General features: G+C 42.1%; 1 protein-coding gene across 1 annotated transcript in view; it reads right to left on the bottom strand.

Moving 5' to 3' along the window:
• snd1 (staphylococcal nuclease and tudor domain containing 1) overlaps positions 1 to 22,645 on the bottom strand; it is a 269,267-nt gene that overhangs the window by 89,170 nt on the left and 157,452 nt on the right. The window contains exon 17 of the mRNA XM_050036651.1: positions 10,120 to 10,308. Within this exon, the coding sequence (XP_049892608.1) occupies positions 10,120 to 10,308 (189 nt within the window). The remainder of the gene's footprint in view (positions 1 to 10,119; positions 10,309 to 22,645) is intronic.

Here is a 22,645-nt window from a genome sequence, read left to right as displayed (position 1 = left end):
TCATCGAACTGTACTAACCTGTTCACTGCCACTCACAGCTACAACACTGTGTTCTGGTGAGCCAAATGTACTGTATAATGTCGGCCCAGAGAGAAGCCAAGACCTTGGTTATTTGACTAGGGATTGCTGTTGTGCTGCACTGTGGAATACCGTGGACGATATATTCGAAACACAGGCGAGACTAGCATAAATAAATTGCCCATAGGTGGGGTGATGTACTGTGACTTTTGGCACCGTTTTTAGCCACTCATCTCCTAAAGGGCAGAAAAATGCAAATCACCAGTGACATAATGATTCTCCTGACCCTCCATCTTTGAAATGGCTGAGCAAAACGCTGCCACTGACACCATTTTATTCTCCCATTAGTTTTCTGGTATTTGAAAGGGGCTGTGCACACAGCTGACACTTTAATATAAATCCTCTTCAAACTACCAAGTAAAGAAACCATGTCATGAGGGAAACAATACTCGTATGGACTGAAATAGATCCATAAAGTCATAACCGTGACATGTAGAAAATGCATTATTCAATGCTGTCATTTACAGGTTCATAACATGGGTGGGTGTTGTGACATTAGCTACCTTGAATCAGCAGTTTTAAATATAACACCTGCATTATGCATGGTCTGCAGGATGCACGCAATGTGTTTGCTCAAAGTCTTCAGCTTACATTCGAGGCCCCTTCACTGGAGGAAAACATGGATGGACAGGGAAGAAAAAAAAAAAAAAAACCTTTGTTGGCAGAAGTCCTAGTTAATCAAATTAAAATGAGGCCGTTTGCTGGACCTGTTGCGTTATATGACCAGATGAAGTGTCCTTTTATATCCAGATCCAGCGTTCATCTATTTAAAACTTTATGACTGACTGTCCTGAGACTGTTCCACAAAGAAGAAAGCTGCAACAATATATTACACTGTATTTAGTTAAAGGTCCAGTGTGTAGGATTCATGGGGATATATTGGCACAATTGGAATATAATATTATAAGCATGTTTTCTTTAGTGTATAATCACCTGAAAATAAGATTCATTGAGTTTTCTTTAACTTAGAATGAGCCATTTATATCTACATAGGGAGTGGTTCCTGTCCAGTCTGCCATGTCGCACCGCCAGGTTTCTATACTAGCCCAGAATGGACAAACCAAACACTGGCTCTAGATAAGGCCATTCCTGTTTTCACGTCAGCCACCATAGTTAGTAGCCCCTTCACAATGAGAGCATCGAAAAAGCATTGATGTGTTTTTAGTGTTTTTACCAGTTTAAATCACCAGGTCTGTTTGTTTGGGAGAGGATGTAACCTCCGCGGATGACTTGGCTCTTGGTAAAAAACCTCCTGAACATCTGGATGAGAAGAAAGGGGCTGGGATAGCCGCACGTCTGCAATGTGCCAAACAGTGTCGGAAAGACAGCGATTCGTAACATGAAACTGCTTTATTCAGTGTTTCTACCAGTTGTAATCACCTGGCACATTTGTTTTCGAGAGGAAGAGACCTCTGCGGATAATTTGGCTTCTTGTAAAACCTCCTGAACAATGAACACTGAGTGTGAGGGCTTACACTTGGCACATGGGACAAGTTTCAGCCGGTGATTATCTGCAGTCCTCACTGCTAGATGCAACTAAACCCTACACATTGCTCCTTAAAGCCATTCCACCATCTCATTATCATATTCCTAACTACAGGGGACAGTGTTTTGTGCACAAAGAAGCCAAGAGAAGCAAATAAAAATGTCAGTTAGGTATGTGTCATTACCTGACACAGGGAGGTAGCTTTTATCAACCAAGAGGCCATGGTTGGGTGGGGGTGGCGGGTAGGGACAATTCAGTGCCAAAAAAATCTCTAAGTGTCTGGTAAATCTTAAAACATCAGCACTTTGCTCCTACAGAATAACTTCCTGCTCAGTGCTTTTAAATGCAACTGGGGCGTTTTATTTCCATCCTGGCATTGGGGGATACTTTTCTCAGTCATCATTCCTGTTTTCTCTCAAATGGACCTGGACAGGTATCTCGCCCGCTCTTTAATTAAATATCACTTTCTGTGATTGGCCATGTCATGGACGTTGTTCCTGTCTCAACGCCGCGCGGTCTCCATTTGTTAAAACGCAAGGCAACAACAACAGCAGTAAGTAATAGATGGGAGAGACAGAAGAGAGGGATGACTGGAATGGTAATACAGGTGCAATCGTCCTGTTTGCCCCAGAATGCCATTAAGGCTCGACACTTCAAAAGGCCTAATGCAATTTGTGTGAGAAAAGTAATAACAGTAATTATTTCATGTTCGCCAAAAAATCTCTCTGTGGAGCGCGGACAGCCGGGGACTAACACCAAATCGGAAGTTGAGAGAAGATAATTTGCAGGAGCAGCAATGGGATTTGGCTAAAAGAGACTTAAATTGGAGAAACAGTGGGTAGAGTCAGGAACAGACTAAGTCAAATTTACTTTGTTATTTCTCTTGAAGCCTCCATAGATGAGCTACTTTAATAATAATCCCCAGCATTTTTCCATGATATTGCCTGGCGACCGCCACAGGTTATTTCACTACGAGAGGCCAAGAAAATGGGAAGGGGAAGAGGAGAAGATTGCAACCCTGAAAGCATTTCAATGGCTGCGGGGCTTAGGAAAGCACTGAGCATGGTATTAATAGAAAAGGGACTGTCATCCATGGAAACCAAACAAGGCTGCTTGTATGTAATTCTACGCAGAGTATTAACAGAGGACTGAGAATCGGCCACATGCGGAACAGAAAGTGGTCCGTCATCGGGCCCCTCACTGTACACATCAGGCTTTTGTCTCTAAATTCATTGAATGTAAATCGCTCTAGGTAAAATATACAGTAACATGGATTTTCATAGAAATGCTATTATTGGAACAGGACTGAAATGCCAACCATAGCTAATCCTTGAGAGTGAAACCAGCCCACTAGAGGTAAACCTCCTCGAGCCTGAACTCAGAAACACAAGCCTATTAGCTTTGCTAAAAGCCCAATTATCTTGATTCATCCGCAGCGTGTTCCTGGTTAGCCAGGTGTGTGATGTGCTGACTGCTGAGAAGACGCAGCTTAGATGGGAGGACAGGGAGATGTTGCTTTTTGCACACTCTTTAAAAAACAGTAAGAATTCATACATAAAGAGGGTGGGTTGGGCTGTGGGGGGGGGTTCTGGTGGGACGTTGAGATGTTTGGCTTACGAGGCAAGCCGCTTGACCCTTGAGAGAACCAGCCCGCAGGCGACTGAGGTGAAATAAAGGGAAAAAATTGCAACGCTCCCATATAATCAGACGTGCTTACAACGCTAGTCAGCCAATCACAGCAAATCCAAAGTGCTGTGATATGCTTTGCAGTACAAAAACAGTCAGTCTGGGCCACGTATTTAATGTATACTTGTGAACAGGCCCTTGGGCAAAGTGACAGTCAAGTCGGCCGGACTTGCAACTCTGGATTCCACCCAAAAAAAAAAAAAAAGAGAGAGAGAGAGAAAGCTGAAACAAGATTATGTACTTCAATCAGGCTCCGCCAAGGACACGTCACTGAGCTCAATGTCAGAACGATGCTGCTTCAAGTGCTTTGACGAGTGTCGTTGATGGACGGGGTGAAGTATAAGAAACAGCAGCGACAGGTCCTGGGTTTATGCTTCCAAGGGATTTTTTTTTCCCTCTCAAAAAGGGTACAAGTGATGCAGCCGCCTGACTCACTCTGTGCACAGTCCAGGCCAAAGAAGGAACCGTCCCCCTCCATAGAAAAAACTGTAAAACAGCTGAGGGGAACAAGGGCATGACACGGGGCATCAGTGAAGACATTAATCCGCTTAATAAGAAGGCATTCCAAGATGATTAAGTGAAGGAGGAGAGGGGAAAAAAGAGAGGGGGGCAAGTGGAGAGGATGAGCATAAGGATGTGAGAACATTGAAGAGGTTAAAAGAAAGACAGTGGTCTGTAAAGCAAGCTGAGCAGGGCTGAAGGAAAAGGGGCGGGCAGTGATGAAAGGAGGAGAGTCCTGTGACATGAAATGTCTTTAACAGGGGTTGTCATATCCTCTCTCTTTCTCCATTCACTCCTTTCCCATCTTCCCCTCTCCCACTCCGAGACCCATCGGAGTGTGTTAATCTCCTTCAAGGTTGGGTAATTACAGCAAAAAACTCCTTGCTCAACAGAAAGCACTGGTTATTATTGAGGGCCGATTGTTGATTCACCTCTTCATAATTGGGCCATTCCAGTTACTAGCATGTTTCCTTCCTCTCCCTGTTTACAGCTATTATGGTGCTTTCCTTTCAAGTACATAGAAGAGGGCTGGGCCATGTGGAGAAAATCAATCATCAATCAAATTTGTGGGGTTGACCTTTAATGTATTTACAAAATATTAGGGCTGCCCTTGACTAGTAACGTTTCTAGTCGACCAACAGTCGTCATTTAGCACCATTAGTCGACTAGTCTCCTGCATGTTAACGATATCAATTTAATTATTTAAATAAAGTTGAAGGTGTAAGAAAGAACAGTCTCAGTAACACTGTTAACACTGTGCTACATTACAGAGAAATACATAACCGTACTAATGAACCTTCATTATCTTATCCACAAGTGCACGTCACACACTGAGCGAGCCGCCTGTTAATGACGCTGTGGGCTAATGGGCATGTAGCTACTTCAGTGTTTCAGATGATACGTCATGTTTGTAGTCGACCAATGAAGATGAGTTTACATATCACCTTGGGTTCGTCCTTAACCTTCGGATTTCCTGTCCGACATGTTATTAACTAGCCTGTGGAATAACCGCAGGTACCGGCCCTGTAAATTAGAGGTTGCTGATCTCCTTCCAGGCGCTGTTTATAAGTGTGTAGGCCTATCATCTGTGGGACAGATGTAAAGGTCTAAGTAAGTGCAGCCATGAAAACCAGAAAAAGACAACGCTTAGGATATACAAAATCTAGGACAATATCTGAATGTCTGATATCCCAATACTGATATCATATGATATACTGATAAATACAAGCAATTGATCAGTCAGTTTCAGTGTTTCTGAATGAAGATGTCCTAACCTTCTCCAGGATAACTAACATGTCGCTTCTTGGTAAAACTGCTTTCCCTAGCTCTGTTTTGGCAAAGCTTTGCGCACCTCCAACCTATTTTCAGAGCAACAGAAGGTCTATGTTCAGGCTCATTTAGGGCTCAATAGGCTCCCTGAATGTTGTTGTCACTTATAATATATTATGCCCCTTTTATGCTCCATCCACCAGAGCTGGCTTGCTCACTTTATGTTAGGAAGACGTGGTGGGCAGTGTCTTTACTTTGGGATCCTGGTGGCCTGAGGATAGAAGCTCTTCCTTAGCCTCCCAGTACTTGACTGGTGTATCCGGCACCTTCTTCCCCAACCTCAAGAGGGAAAAGAAAAGGCAGTTATCCGACTGGTTGGGATCCTTAATGATTTTCCTGGCCTTATTCCTGCAGCGCCTGGTGTAAACATCCTTTAGGCAGAGCGTTCAGCATTGGAGGATGGTTAAAAGCGCCCGACGCGCGGACAAGCACCAGGAGCTTCTGGTAGTGTAGGCTGATTTCCCTCTCATTACACCACCTCATTCTATTTCATTTCATTATTTTTGTTTTTGAATTGTAAAAAGACAGACAAAAGTCCCCTGAGGCACAACCAAATATTGACAAATCACACCTGTTCAGTCTTGGGGGAACTTAAATGAAAGCTACAGCCAGTGTCTCTGCGGTGGAAGTCCCTGCTCCCAATCCACTTTGAGCCAAACTGCTGCTATCTTGTCAAATTTATTTCACTCAGCTGTGGCATGGGAATACTGGAACATCATGTGAGTCGCTGCAATGAGCCGTCTCATATCACAAAGACAAAATGCAGTGTTTTCGCAACAACTCTTGTTTACAGAGATGCCTGGTAAGCAAGATTTTGTTATTTTTTTCCTACCCCTAGGAGCATCCATATATACACAAGAATGCTTTGCAAAACCAGGCGAGAGATTTAAGAAGAGGGCATGAGCACTGCTTGGCAACAACCGACTCATTGTTAAAACAACGTGAAATAAGTTAATACACAGTCCCGGCTCTGTCTTGTAGCTGAATTGTGTAAATGTTAGCAGTGAAAGCATGACAATACGATCTGACAGGGCGACACGCTTTACAGAGATTTATGTACACAACAGCTTCACCATAATGGGAAACAGAATTGTGCCCAGGCCTACAACTTGAGCCGTCTGCATGTGTTTGTTGTGAGAACTGTTACCAAATATTGCTTCAAGAGATGCTGATGCGCAAGATCAAAATGTGCTGAGCTCTAGAAAAGGCTCTTCTTCAAACCCTTTGGATTGCTTCATTTAGAACACAATCACTTTGTCCCATTGGTCTCATTGTGGCAAAAACTCATATTCACTTAAGTCACTCGAACTAAGCAGTTTTGGGTTCAGGATGCTACTGCAGAGAGCCTCAATCCCCCTTGTTGTGCTGGGTCCCTGCTGGACCACCAACGCAAAGTTTCCTTTAATGAGTGTGTGTACGTACACACACCCTCTGAGTCCACTTCATTACGACAGCCTTGTTTTCTCGTAGGGACGCCTGACACAGCAGTACCACTGATGTCTTCCATATCCACAGCCGTAGGGCCAATAAAGAGAGGGCAATGAGAAAAGAGGAAGAGAGGGAGAGAGGTGGGAGGAGATGCAATCTGCCCTACCTAGCCTCAGCCTACACACAGACAAAGACTGGCCGTGACTTCAAAAGAGAACGACGGGAAAAAAATTGCCAAGCTCTCAACTTTTCTCGAGATGGTCTCTACGGGTTAATTAGAACACCGAGTCCCACCTCATCTGCCTTCAAGTTGCATACGATGCATTCACACACACATTCAACCAACTTCCCTGTGCTCCATTAACACACTCTCCCCATACACACACACAAACAAATCAGGCTGTGGTTGATCTGTGCACCGGTGCCTGTGGCAAACTAACATCAAACATAATCACTGTCTGTCTGGTCCGCTCAAGCCCCGTTCTGTCGCCTCTCCTCTCGGCCCTGTCCGCACTCAGGTTGGCTCAAGTCAAAACCTTGTGGTGAAAGTCAATCTGTCTCAATGCTGCGAAAGGGGCTCGGAAAACCGGTAGTGAAATTGTCATCAGAGGTGTCAGGAATGTGCCGTCTCGCTGCGGTTAGATTTAACATGGCAGTGGGTTAGTGTGCTCACATCGCTGGCAAGATTTTCTTTTTGTGTGTGTGTGTAAATCCAGACAAATGTTCACCTGCGCACCACTCTCAAGATCTTTCGCTCACCTCTTTGAGAAAAGGAAGACACATATGGAGAGCATCTGCGAGGAAAAAGAGGGAGGCCAAGAGCAAAAAAAAAAAAAGACCAACACACCGACTAAGAATGACAGATTCAGAGAAGGGAGAAAGAACACAGCCCCTTCTTGGCTGCGGCGATACATCACATTTATATGGGCAGAAGAGGCATTTGTGTCTCCTAAAGGACCTAAATAGGTAGAAGTGAGTGGAGAAGAGAGAGAGAATGGAATAGAGGGAGAGAAATACGTTACAGAGATAGAGAGAAAGGGGGCAAGGATGACAGCTGGCCGGGCACTTCATGCATCTGGCAGGGGTGACTCGTGGAGCCATAATGAAAATGCAGGGCGAGATCAGGATCAGTGTGAGCGAGGCCTCCATCCATCAAAGGACTCCCATTGAGGGAAGGAAGCTTCAATGATAACGGGAAAATATGCGGCTATTCTCAAGCCCAGATGGAGCATTTCCACATTATTGTGGCTTTAACTAAAGGCATTTCCTGCATGTCATAAATACTCAGAATGCTGTTATTTCTCAAGATTGAGCGCTGTCATGTGAGATATATTACCTCTGTATGGGTACACTCTTTCTGCTGTGATATAAAAGCTCCGTTTTTTGTTAATAGAAGCCAAAGGTGATGGCACCACCTGTCCTTAATGGCTGTCAGGCTGGTACGGGGGATGGGCTTTGCCTTTGACAAGGGCAGAGTGTGGAAGTTTACAAGTGACAATAGCTGGGTGTTGCCAAAAGAAGCATCTGGTTGCCTGGAAGAATGTGTTTGTTTGTCCCCTTCTTGGAACAAACAGCTTTTATGTTTTCTCCCCTCAGTTCTGCTCTTCTTCCTGTTGACTGCATCTTTACCTCTACTAATGAACTGCCTCTGGTGCTGAAGGTGGAACAGAGCAGGCTGGTCGTGTAGCTTGCAAAGGAATAGACCCAGACCAGAGCCAGTTTGATGCGGCACAGACAAAATATGTCCTCAGGCAGCCTGACTTGGGACACCATAGATCAGGGATGTGAGAGGCAGCAAAATAAATCCTGATCTGGTAAGCCGGGCTGCAGGTCGCAGTCGCACAGTTCAGTTTTTCTGTGAAGTGCCTGAGAGACATCATGACCTCTGCTGGATGGCAACACGAAGACAGAAATGTCTCTCAGTCTTCCTTTAATAAATGTGACTAAATAAATTCAGGTGCTTGTTTCACCACTTTATGACGACAGTTTTATGACAGTTGGCAGTGTAGTCATCACTTTGATAGTTTAAATAGGATGTACAGTAGTTGCAGCGCTTGTAGTATCTAAGGCCAGACCTGCACTAATACATTTTCTTTTTAAAATGCTGTTTGGAAAGGAAAACTATCTCCCTACACATCAGTGTTTAAGCACCATTTCAGAATTAATGTCCATACATACTAACACGCCTGAAAACACATAACAGGACCATTCATGTACACTGGGCATGTGCCTGCTGGTGTAAACAGAAAGCAGACTGTCTACTCTGCAGTTGGTTGCTTAGTTACAGAAAACACAACGGAGATGGCAAAAGGTAAGACCAGAGATTTCTTTGCTTGGACTTACAATAAAGGTGGAACTGTTACCAAACGTAACGCATGAGTACAAGGTAGTCAAAGCGACAGCAAACTGATTGGTGGTTGTTACAAAGCAAATATGGTGACATACAAGCTGGATCGCTGGAAGAAGTCATGGCCATGGGAAAGGTGTAACGATACCCATCCAAGAAGTATTACCTTAAAAAAAAGGTATGTAGGCCTTGCTATAATGTTTTGGCTTCACGCCTTAGCCCTGTTTCCACCTAGCAGTACGGCATGGTACGCTTTTTTTCTGTTTCCACTGTGAAAAGGTGTGGATGGTACCAATGGAACCATCCGTACCATCCACATTTTTGGTCCCCCCTCTGTTGGGGTACCTAGCACACAGATCTGGTACTAAAAGTTGGAGAGGATGGCCACTCTGCTCAGGGCTGAGTTGTGCTTGGTTTTGAAGCTCATGTAACCACTGTTCATACTGTGAAGAGTTTTATTAGTAAACTGTAACTATAAAATTAAAGGATGTTTTGCTCTCACAGCAGCTGCAACCCTGCCCACATTTAAGAGGAAGTGGAAACACTAGGGTCTAGGTACCATGTCTGAAGGGTAAGTGTAGGTTCCAAAGGCACCATACCAAAAGTGTTTGGTAGAAACTGGGCTTTTTTGACCAATAAGACCCAATCAACGAAGCAAATGTGGTTATTTGGGTCATCATTTTCATAAGTGTCTGTTTCTGTCGCTCCAAACTAAAACCAAACCATGGGGTTTTCAAACTAAAACGGGGTCAGCAGCATTTCCAAAAGTCTCATTTTAGGGGTACAAATCTACTTCAAAACAAAAACGTATTGGCGTGGATGTAGCCTGACTAACCGGCTAGTCATGTAGCTTGCAAGGAATAGACCATACCAAAACCAGAGCCAGTTGTACTGCAGCACAGACAAGCAGCTAGACGTGGGATACCATGGATAAGGGATGCAAAGGCAGCAAAATAAATCCTGATCTAGTAACCCAGGCTGCTGATTGTGGCAATACAACTCAGTGTTTCTGTATAGTGCCTGAAACATGACATTATGGCCTGTGCTGGTGTCTTGGCCTTAACTTTATCTAAATAATACAACACTAAATGTCACACTAGATATCTAAGTCTTCCTTTAATGAATGTGAGTAAATAAATCCAGGTGCTTGTTCCACCACTTTATGAAGACAGTTTTATGTCAGCTGGTGGTGTAGTCATCACTTTGATTGTTCCAATAGGTTGTACAGTAGTCGCCGAGCTTGTAGCATGTAAATGAGACCTACCTTCTCTTTCCTCTGTCGGCATGCCTCTTCTGCTGAGAGCAAGGTTTTGTAGTAGGCGCTGCGCTCTGCTGTAAAGTGGACCTTGGACAGAGCGTTTTCTACCAGCGCCACTGACAGATTCACACCCTCGATGTGCAGCCAGCCAATGAAGTTCCCTGCTTTGTCCATGCTCTCGACTTCAACTTCCACCTGGAACAGAGGAACACCGGGGAGGAGGGAGGGGATGAAGAAAAGAGGACGAGTTAATGTTCTGTGTCCAAGATTAGGTTTGAGATTCAATTACAGCAATGAAGTGAACGTGGGGGGGGGGCGTCCTGTGAGGAGACACCACTGTTTTTAAATAGACACATCAATGAAGGCCCGTGAGCTCTCTCTATTGATTCAGTAGCACACACACACACACACACACACAGATTCTGTTTCATTCCCCCATTGTGGATTTACCAATCAGTGGTATCTGGTCTTGGTCAGCGTAGCACACATATTTTCCAACACAAACACCCAGTGGTGGCCTTTTGTCTGAGTGCACACTGAGGCCAACTTGTACATCCAATAAGAAAAGAAAAGATCTCAATCAAGCAATGACATATTTCATATCAAACGGGGATGAGTGAGTACACCATTTTCTTTATCTCCATCTGTATCAGTTCCACTAACTAAATGACCTGTATCTATATCCATATTCGGAAACAAGAAGTGGGTGTGGCTTAACACAAGTTTTCGTTGATGTGACTTGATCAAAAGTTGCTGTATTTATTTCTAATTGAAAACTATTTACAGAACAGTCTTAGAATTGAGCTTCAAATCACCATTGATTGCAAGAGTAACAGAACTACTGAGGTACCAAGATGAGGATTTTCCTTCATCATGATTACGGACATCGACAGATTTTACTTGGATGATACTCTTGCTCACAAAAAGTAGAATTTCTGTACTATACACTCGTTTTATCAAAGTATTCAGCAACACAAAAAAGGATGATCACTAAAAAAAGATGTGTCCTAAATTTTTTTCTTTATAAAATTTAAGAAAGTTATGTAGGGCCGCCCCCTACTAAGAATTTTCCTAGTTGACCAATAGTTGTCATTTAGGGTCATTAGTCGACTAGTCGCCTGCATGTTTACGATATTAATTTAATTATTAAATGATATATTTTGGGCGGGCAACACAATGGTTTGAGTTGAAGATGTGAGAAAGAATAGCATCAGTAACATTGTTAACACTGTGCTACATTACAGAGAAATACAAAACCGTACTAATGAACCTTCATTAATATAGGCCTATATTTTATCTACAAGTGCACGTCACACACTGAGCGAGCCGCCTGTTAATGACGCTGTGGGCTAATGGGCATGTAGCTGCTTCCATGTTTCAGATGATACGTCATGTTTGTAGTCGACCAATGAAGATGAGTTTACATATCACCTTGGGTTCGTCCTTCACCTTCTCAAAATGATCCCACACTTTGGATTTCCTCCCCGACATGTTATTAACTAGCCTGTGGAATAACTGCAGGTACCAGCCCTGGAAATTAGAGGCCGCTGATCTTCTTGCAGGCGCTGTTTGTAAGTGTGTAGGCCTATCATCTGTGGGACAGATGTAAAGCTCTAAGTAAGTTCTAAGCCCTGGAAATTAACCTGACTCCTGTCTGAGCGTGTCTGTCCTTTCAAATTAAATTCCCACATGGTCCTGTTATACAGGTTTTGATTTATTTTGACAGGGTGCAGCGACCAATGAAATCTTGCCGACTAATGACCTTTGTGGTCGACTAACGTTTGGACGAATATTAGGGGGCAGCCCTAGTGATGATGTCAGTATGTATTAGTGCTACTGTCAGAGTTTAAAGCATATTTTGATTATTGTCTGGATAATATTGCGCATTGCAGTTATTTTTGGCACGATAATCGTGACATGAAATGTTTATGGTCCCATGCCTCGTGTCAATTTGCAAACACTTAAACTCTTAAGTGCTGAAATCCCAGGGTCTGCACAAACACCACGAGCGGCTTTAAATTAGTGTTGTGTATGCACTTCAACCTTAATTAAGACTCTAAATATTGCCATCCTACTTTTTTTTGTAATGTAAATCATTTGCAATTAGTGACAGCAAAGTTGCAATTCCCTTAAGTTAACAAATGAGGGCACTGAAACAGCTAACCCTGCTGACAAAGTAGGAAAGATATCCCAACAATTTCCCACGATGGACTATAACCAAATTCTGCCTATTCAGGCTAATTATCTATTCATTACATTTTGTTTCATAAGTGATGGACGACCGGGGGAAGAAGAGGGGGGAAAAAAGAAAAGAAAAATCAATCGATTTTTTTTTCTCCCCTACTCTAAAGCCTCAGTCAGCGAGAAAGTGAGAGGGCAGGTGTGCTGAAGAGATAGGGAGAAGTCAAGCGATTAAGACTCGGGCTGCTTAGCCCTGCAGCCACAGGGGAAATCTGAGGGGAATTAAGTTTGTAAACTGCTCTGCCTTGTTCTCAACTAAAGTAAAAAGCTTTTATTAATGAATGCATAATCGGTTCTATTATTAAGCTCAAAACTGACAACCTCGGCATATAGCAGCGACATATATACATTATATTTCCACTTTCTGGATCCAGTTTAAATCGAGCCAACAGCAGTGTGGAAACTAAAATGTGTAAAGATTCTGTTGTAGCAGCACTCAGTAAAAAACAGATGTCTGCAATTTGGGTCCCACAGTTTATGCCATGTACAAAGGTGGTTGTTATATATTAAATATTAACCTTAATAATAATAATTGTGCCTTTCTCTAACTTGTTAAAAGGCACATTAAAGGCTCCATAAAATACAAAAGAGCAGCTAGGACATTTGTCTATCCTCCCAGGTCCTGACCGTGATACAATCTAAGTTCACTCATACCTCATCTGCTTCTGCATAATCTGCTTTCTCTTACTCTCCTCTTCTCGTCTCTTCCTCTCTGCTATCTCAGATACTCACCCCATTTTATCTCCCTTTGTCTCTAAGTGCAGAAGTGGTTACATAACTAGGCTATTAGAGCAGCACTGGTCCTCCGAGCACCCGAATGTCAAAGTGGGCGAGTGCTGGAGGAAAAAAAAAAAAGAAAAGCTGGAATGGCTAACTTAACTGTCACCCACTACCACCACTAAGGCAGCGAATGCAAAAACAAAAATAAAACAACACTGACAACTAAACACAACACTCACACACTAGCTGGGAAAAATGCCAATCTGGAGGGAAAATAGAAAGCTCATCTTTCCGGACTAAATCTGCTCGATGAGGTGTTATAAAATTTTATGCAAAAATTAGAACAATAAAATCTGCACACTGAAAGCTCCTGAACCGAAATCCATTGTAACCACGAAAAACGAAAAAGGGGAGATACAGAGGTTGTTCGAGCTGCCTTTGTAGAATGAGTCGAAGACTTGTGATTGCCCATTCTTCAGTCTGATCAGCAGGTGAGCTCTGACAATCCTTCATTAGCTGACAATGGCCTGCAGCACAAAGTCACAGACGGGGGGGGAAAAATCATGCCAATAAGAGATTTTATCATAGTTCATGGGGGAAATTACACATTCAAAAAACATCCTGTTTGCGCCTTCACTAAAAAAGGGAAAAAGCTCTCAAAATCACTCGACGCGGATTTTAATTTAGGTGCAGAAGCCATCTTGAGGTCAAGGAGAAAACCTGTACACCCATATGTTAGCCTGACAAAAGTATAATTCTTCTGCAGCATCTAGATAAATGCGAATGTCAACACCATGTGGAAAAATCACAGCAGGACATTCAGATCAGTCACGCTTTAATGGGGTCGGATGTGACCATGTGACACCCAGAGACGAGAGAGGTAAAGATACACTGGCTGAGGGGAGGGAAGTGCTTGAGTTAAATTATTGGAAACGCAGAAATGTTTCGATCATAACAGAGCAAATTAGTCTGGGTTTGCCCAGACCACTTAAAAGGGGGAAATGTCATTTACCACATACCGTTTGCCTTATGGAAAGAAAATTAGCCTGCTACTGACAACAGCACATTATGACTAGAGGGGGTGGCATGACTGCACACAGCATTAATAATAACAAACAGGCTTAGTGTCAGGAGTATACATATCCAACCTTACATGATGTGATTGACAAACAGGAGCTCAGTCAACACACTGAAAGGACTTTTTGTGCTTTACACACTACACTAACAGATCAGTTCGAATGTACATTGTACTTTTTAATGTGTATGACAATAAACTAGTCATTCAATAGAAAACAAATCATATCTGTTGTCAGATTTATCTTTATGAAATAGCGCGATACCCAGACTGAAGTCAAACATATGTAAATTATAAACCCTGGGTGACCGAGATCTTTAAAGCGCCATTAAATAAAAAGAAACTGGCGTCTCGTCGGGCAGCGGGAAAGAGATGAAAGAGGTTAACAGAGAGGTCAAATGTGAAATTAAGAAGGACAAATTAATTCATAAAAAGAGAGCGGAGGCCCAGTTTTCCACTGGCAGAATAAGATCAGCTTGGAGAGGCTTTGAATCCATGGCAGGATCGCAGAGTAATACTAGTGTTGGTGCAATATGTCGCGCTTAATATGAGAAATGTAGCGATAACAGCTCGTTTATTCCGTTAGCAATCATTGCCAATAATGAGAACTTTCTCTGTCTTGCTGATTCCTGTTCTTGCTTAAGGCTGTTTTTAACTATTGGTTTGATTTTTTAAAACATTACTTTTATCTATTATTCTGCTGCTTTTCAGCTGTATGTGTAATTAAGTTCAAGCCTCTCTGGCTTTTAGATAAATCATATATTATTACAGAGCACTGCTGAGATCTGTCAAGCTACAGCCAGCAATTTCCATTTTTCTGACATTGTATAGAAAATGATTACTCAAAGAAACAATCCATAGATTTATAAACCTTGCTTAAGGTTTACTGCAACCCATAAGGAACTGTTCCAACACCATTTGTGTAAAGAAACCGGGCCACAGCAGAGCTCAGGAGCTACTGTAGACCTTAAGACTGAATTCCAGAGTTAAACAAACACAAACACATGGAATTTGAGTTCCTCCTCGCTTTAAAGTAAATAGCTTTGGTCACAATGTGGAGAGGACAGGGAAGGCGGAGTGGAAACTGCTCTGAGTAGAGCCCAGATGGTTCCCAGCGGAGGCTTCCTCCGAGCCAAAATGGCTCCCGCCGGAACACAAATGGGCTCTGGTAATCTCATAAACGCTGGGATTGTGTCGACACAGTGGACGGAAAAGAGAAAAAAGGCAAAACGCGCATACACACTAGGCCGCGCGCACGTGTGCGTGCTAGCGCATACACATGTGCAGCCATTCACGAGCACAAAAGACAAAGCCATTTGCTACCATTGAAGTGAAACCTGGCCCGAGGGCATGTTTTAAAACTGCAGCAGATTTAATTCACTTAGCTGTTTGAAAGTGAACAAAAAAAAATCAAGCTAGAATTACCGCCTTGCGGTTGTGTGCCGCCGCCAACCAGACGAGCTGCAGTTTGCATCCATGTCTGTGCAGACTCATATAATGATAAATGTAGTGAAGACTGAGGGAATTTAGTTGAGATGTATTTAATGGTACGGAGTTTTTTTTTTGTTTGTCTGTTTGTTTGTTTTGTTGAAATGGAAGTTATGGCTATACTGACATGTATGATTCCAGTGAGTAATTTCCAGTGAGAAACATGCTGTCTTCCCTTAGAGACAATCTTTAACAGAGAAGCACAGAGGACTGAACAATCATCTGAAGCTCAACATCGGCAAAACCAATGAGATGTGTTGGACTAACAGAGGAACAGGATACAACACAAAGTCAGACAGGAAACAATGCTTCAAATATTTATGTTACTGCAAAGATGCTACAAATTCTAAAATATGAATGCTTCACACACATCTTCAACTCAGCAGCACAGAAGATCGAAACAATCCACACAGTTTCAAGGTGGACACCCAAGATTAGTGTCCGACAAAATGTCTCCCCTCCTCTCCCTAAGTTATGACATTGAATAATGGCCGGAAAAGTGTTTTTGCAGAACATTGTGATGTCACAGTGAAGCTGACCTTTGGCTTTTTGGATATAAAATGTCATCACTTCATCGTTTTATCCTGTTACAGATCTGTGTGAAATGTTGTCATCGTTAGAGGACGAATTCTTGAGTTATGCCCAATAATAGCCTTTGACTTTGACCACTTAACTCTAATCAGTTCATCCTCGAGTGCAGGTGGACGTTTGTGCCAAAAATGAGGAATTTCCTCAAGGCGCTCTTCAGATATCACATCCTCGAGAATGGATAGACAGACGACCTGTAAACATAATGTCTTTGGCCACAGCTGTCGCCGGCATTGAGGCATAAAAGACGTAGGTGACACGTCAAGTCGGAGCCAAATCCTGCACTAAAAGAAAATTAAAGGAACACGGTGGACTGGTAATTTAAAAATTGGCAAGCAGTGGGATTTCCATTTATCACCACATCCAAAAAAAACAAAACAAATTTTGAATACATGGAGTGAAAAAGCTAATGGATAAACAACCAAAAGGTTACAGAGAGCACGGTGCGTGCACTTGCGTGTCCAAGCCATTTCAGACCCCATGAGGTCCAACCTGGCACACAGGTTAGAAGCTCAATTCAAGTATTGCTGCATGCATACATTATGCACTTTGCATTTTCTCATCAAAAAGAGCAGGCTCTATACATAATGCAAGGCACAGAGGACATTAACCTGTCAGTCAGCGCTTTCAATCATCACTGACGGCAACTCTGCCGCTGTTTAAATCTGAGTTTTACTGCATATTCCAATTACTGGGATCACAGTTATCACCATAGAGATTTAAGTTTGCATGAGTCAAATTACCAGTCCTGGTCGTAAAAGTTTAAAGGCAGAGACGGGGGCAAGCATAGCATTTGTTCAGAGTGTACTCCGGGCCGCTGGCGTGTGAGCGAGTGAGAGAGTGAGAGGAAAGTGTGTGTGAGTGTGTGCGTACTGTCAACCCTGCAATGTGCAGATGCAAGCAGTGAGCACCAGGAAAACAGACTGGCAGGTGGATACGTTTTGGCATGTCTTCATTCATTCTCATTAAGCAACAAGGAGGCGGCTGCTTTTATGGCTACTGTACTCCACTTAGCTTGGCGCTCTCACATCTTTGTGTGCCTGTGAGCATAAAATCAAATCAAAGTGGAAATATCAATAGTTTTTAAGTAGCAAGTCAAATGATGCAGGGGATAATATTTATGTAGGCGTGTTTGTGCCTGCTTGAGTGTATTTGAGTGTTAAGGGATTAAAGAAGCAATTCACTGCTGGAAAGATGGTGTCTTCATAAAACTGGGCTGTCTATGCTGTAGAGAGACGCAAATACTGTTGCCATTGGTGCTACATGACCAGAGAGAACAGCGATAAAGGGCTGTGGCAACCTCGCACTACAAGAACGCAATATGCTGCTCTGGAACAAGCAGGGATGACGGTTATTTGTAGGCCAACATGGATGTTAACATCGCCCTGGTTCCCTCGCCAAAAAGCCAATAGCTCCACTGGAATTTGGATCATTGCAGAAAATAAGTTCAAGAAGAATTTGATGGTACATCCACATTTTGTTCAGCAAGATAATCTTCACCAATGTACACCACTTTTATGACGTTAGGCTACAAATTAACTACACCAAGGTCGCGTGATTTCAGCGTCCATTTTAAGGCACATAAAGGCTTCAAAATTTACAAGTTGGGGTATTTGCTGATGTAATATATGTGCTAAAAAGCTAACTCATTTCCTTCTTTTAAGAACTCATTCCTGCACTAATCGAAGCTAGCTTGTCCGTTTTGACACAGGAAACACTATCGAGGCCAGCTGGCAACAAATGATCTCGTATTACAGCTAAACAGACCACTAAAATATGTATCTGAAAACATTCTAAGGCAAGAAATATCTTGGTTCATATTTTATCAGCGCTGCTTGGTAAAACTGTTTTGTTTTTCCTAACCATTTTTATAACACAGGAAACTATCCCGCCCACTTCCTGTTCAAACATTCTCACATTACAGCCAAACTGTGCAATAAAATATGTTTCTGAAAACATTTTAAGAGAGAAATGGGCAACGCAGTACCAGAATCTTGGTTTATATTTGATCAGCACTGCCTAATGTTACAGTTTCAGCGAAGTTTGGTATTTGTTTGAGAGATACAGGAACCGGTGTCACTCTTTGCATCCATGTTGGCGAGCATACGTCGGTGCACAAGTACAATCTGTAGTTTGCGCCACAGCCCATAAATTAACAATCTGCCGAATGAAATGGATCTGAGCTGGGACATAAGCAAGGAAATCTGGGGGCTAGTAAGATGGAGGGAAGTTTAACATAGTTCATCTACACATACTGCCCACATTATGATACAAAGCTGGTTGAAAATTGGCGACGCATCCTTTTAAGTATTCATCACATTAATGAATCTGTGTGTGTGTAAATGTATTTTACGTCAGCACTGTCAGCTGATATGACAAGGTGAGGAGAGGCCACAGTAACTTGTAACCGAGAGTACCAGCATCATTTTGTTTCTCTCCATCCCCGTCATACTATCTCCTCATCTCACTCATCACCATGACTCAGAGAAAACAAATAAAATAGGCAGATAGACGGACTGAGAAAAAGTCAGGAAAAAGAAAGAAAACGAAAGAAAGACTCGATCGCTCCCACCTACAGCCCTTTGCTCATCCAGCAGAATAAGCCATTCATCAAACTGAGCCTTGGAGAAGATTGAAGGAGTGATGTGGAGGTGTGCAGCGTACGTGTGTGTGCGCTCCTTTGTGTGCTGGGGCAAAGAGATCAAACCTCCTCTAAGCAATGAGTGATCCTGAGCCTTAGATTGAGGCGCAAAGTGGGAAGAAAGGGGAAAAGGGGGGAGAGCAATCAGATAATCTCTAAACCTTAATTCACATTCCGAGCCTTCCCTATTCACTTAAAAAAAATCAATGGCTCCGGACACTTAATTCAGAGTCATGAATGTTGCATGAAAAGGACGGCTTGTCCTTTTCATGAGCACATGTGGATTTAAGCAGAAAAAGCTGAGCGCTGACGGGTCAGCCTCGCCGCTCTGAGACCAGTCTTGCGTGAAAACTCCATTTGGGGGGTATGAACGGCTTCATCCAACCAAAGTCCATCATCTCTCAATATTGCCCCTCATGCCGGCTTAAACGGATCATTTTTTTCTAAGTGGACACACAGAGTTCCTTTAAATGATACAGCTGTACCCCGGAGCAAGACGTACATCCGCACCTTTGATCAGATTTCAACCTAAAATCAATATCTCGTGAAGGTGTTCCTGTTGCGCGGAGATAATTAATCAAAGCGAAATTGCAAAGTGAATCAAACTGTCCAAGACGACGGATGAGTGGGGAGCAAAATAAATAAACGGACAAACTACTACTGGGTAATAAATAGACTATTAGTGTGACAGAATCGCTACGAGGCATGACAGCTATGTGAAAGGGAGCTCATCACGCTCCACAGTGATCCTGTAATATGTGAGATTCTGTGTGTGTGTGTGCTGATAGGTATGTAATTGTTTGCTTGCCAGAGAGCAGGACTAACATTTCCGAAGCGCTGTCACTTTTTTTGTGAGGGCACTGACAGCGTGGACAGCACTAACCAGAAAGAAAATGAGGGCGACATCCTAATGTGTGTGTCGGGTAATCTTTGCTCGCAAAAAAAAAAAAAAAAGAGGAAAGATAAGAAAATGACAAGCTGCTAAAAAATAAACAACCTGAAGCTGTTTACATAAAAGTCAAGAGTGCTATCACATGCACTGCCACTGCGTGTCAACCTCTAAATATCTTCCCACAGCCCATTATCAATAGTGCATGTCCATTATTAAGGTCCATAAACTGCTGTTAATGGAACACAGTAGCAGAGTGTGGCCAGGAAACGAGGGCATATACTTAATCCCTCAGAATAAACACTCGCTATTTGATGCTGTAATAGGCACCTTTTCAGGTGTAGTTACCTCGACGTCACACTGATAAAGAGACCTGAACAAAAGACCAATCTTTCTTAAGTGCTTCTTTAGTACATATCTCACTCCCACATGCCAGGGATGCAAAATGGCTAAATGTGTTAGCATGTCACTGCGGTTGAATCAAGAGAGGAAAAGACCAGTCGGTTCCGGGAGAAATCTATAAATATAGATCCCTTAAAAAAAAAAAAAGAAAAAAGAAAGACTAGGGGAAACAGAGAGGGAGAGACACAGTGAAGAATAAATGAATGAATTAAACAAACCGCTATTGATCCTTTAATGGCATAGATCAGGCAGGGATGTAAATAGCGTGTTAATGGGGCTTGTAATTTAAAAAAAAAAATCTTCACATGCTGCAGCCAATATTAAAAAGAGGTGAGTATGACCAGTGTCAGCCAGGCTAGAGAGGGTAAAAGAGGTCACCACTCATCGAGCGGTGGCAAAATGTGGGTAGTGCTATGGGTCCTGTTTTTATCGACACAAGCTAAAATGATTGACCTACTTTCGTTTTCCAAACACATACGAGAAATATGAAATCAGTGAGTCTTTTTCACTATTCAGAAACACTGGGTGATCTCAAAAGAAAAGGAAAAGACGACATGTCAGGGGCAGAAAACATCCCCTCAAGCAGATAAAAATGGAACAGTATGTCTGCTGGCATTTTAATTTTTGTTACCAATGGGATTTCTTTTTATCACAGTGTCCACACAAAATATATTTAAAAAACCTGGTGGAGACCGACTACAATATCAGCAACACTGAGCCGGTGGGACTTTTAGAATGAAAAAAGGTTGGATGAGGTGAAGCTTCCCCGTCGGCAATCCTAAGCCTGTAGGATGCCCGTGTGTGTGTGTGTGTGTGTGTGTGTGTGCTATTGACCGTCCCTGCTTTGGCGAGCTAGCAGCACAGCTAAGCTTTAGGCCAAGGGCCAAACCTCTGGCACCAATTCCAAACTAGGTTGGTTCATTAACTATCGGACCACGGAGTTAGGACAGACGGCTGTTTGTCAGATGTTGATCGAGTTAAGCCTGGGAAGGCGAGGTTGTAAATTATGCTGGGAAAACCATGCTGCATTGCTTCAGAGCGAGTGTTTCTAAAACACCCTGAGGACGAGGGATAAGCTGATGATGTTGGGTAAAATAAAAGCAGTAAAACTGAAAGTTTTTATGTGTTTAATTTGGTCGTTTTCCAACTTATACAACTCAAACACACACAAGAAAACTACAATAACAATAAGAAGTCATTATTTTTGAAGCAGTGACAAACCAAAGCAAGTTTTGCTGTCTAATGGTAAGGCTGAAGCCTTAGCTTATTGCACAGACTCTTTTTACATTAATTGTATTTCTACTCTTCTTTTCAGATTTATACAATGCCAAAAAAAAAAGGCAAAATATATTTATATTATATAGATCCCAAAGTCCCAGACAAATATTCACATCCTCCTGAGACCCTGCGTCTTCATGTCAGGACATTTTGGGTTTCTTCATTACTTCATTCTGCACAAGTTTGACCTGTTATCTTCATTTCTGGACACTTTATTGCTCAGTCTGCAGCCGATCCCGACACCAAAGTGGACAAGATCCAAAACCTGATCACATTTTATAGTTGAAACTTGTTTATTTTTGCTAAATGACGTCTGTAGTTTGATATGGCAATAAAATTTGACCAATTTTAGCTAAAATGCTGTTATTTAGAAGTACTGGTTTGAGGACATTTGAGGAGTACGGAGCAGGGGAAATTTCATACAGAGTTACAAAACGAACAAATCACAAGGCTTTTAGATATGTTGCAATTGTTTTTGCACAGCCATGTTCAGGTATTGAAATGAACAGTTTCATTACACACTTATGACTTTCATAAAAAACAATCTTCCCCATATGAAGACAGTTTTCTTCCCCAAAAAACTACTTATCATTACTGTTCAAAGACAAAGCTTAGTTTTTTATACTTATCAGGTCCTACATTCCCAAACAGCTCAGAGAAATTAAAAATGCATACCAAACCAAAGCTGGGGTTGCAGGAGGATATACACACACTGGTGTCCATAACTCAGCTTTATATTTGTTAATCATCTTATTAAAAAATATTTACAAGCAGTATACAAAATTTTATAGATGATTAACACTAAAATGTCGTTGTAAGCTGATATGAGGACACTTTTAAGAATTTTTATAAGCTGTTATATAAACTGTTTTTAGCAAGCCTCTGATAGAGTTGTTTTTTTTGTGTGTGTGTGTGTGGATTTTGTGAAAATGGTGCAAAACTGCAACAGCCGGTCTTGGCACTTACAAATGGCACCAATAATATTCAAAAAGTCCACAGATTATTAGGCATACCATTGAATTATTATTAAATTGTGATTCAATAAAATGGATTTTCTTGACATTAAACAGTTTGATATAGCACATTAAAAAGTTCATTAATTTTATTTATTAAAATTGTAAATATAATCCATGCAATAATGCATTTCTGGACAATAAAAAAAACATAGAAAATTAGTTGTTATTGGGATTTTTTTTTAACTTGAGAAACT

This window comes from Epinephelus moara, chromosome 23, assembly GCF_006386435.1.
Source record: "Epinephelus moara isolate mb chromosome 23, YSFRI_EMoa_1.0, whole genome shotgun sequence".
In the NCBI taxonomy this organism is placed as follows: Eukaryota; Metazoa; Chordata; class Actinopteri; order Perciformes; family Serranidae; genus Epinephelus; species Epinephelus moara.
Note: the sequence above shows the minus strand (reverse complement) of the source record. Positions and strands in the feature narration are given on the sequence as shown.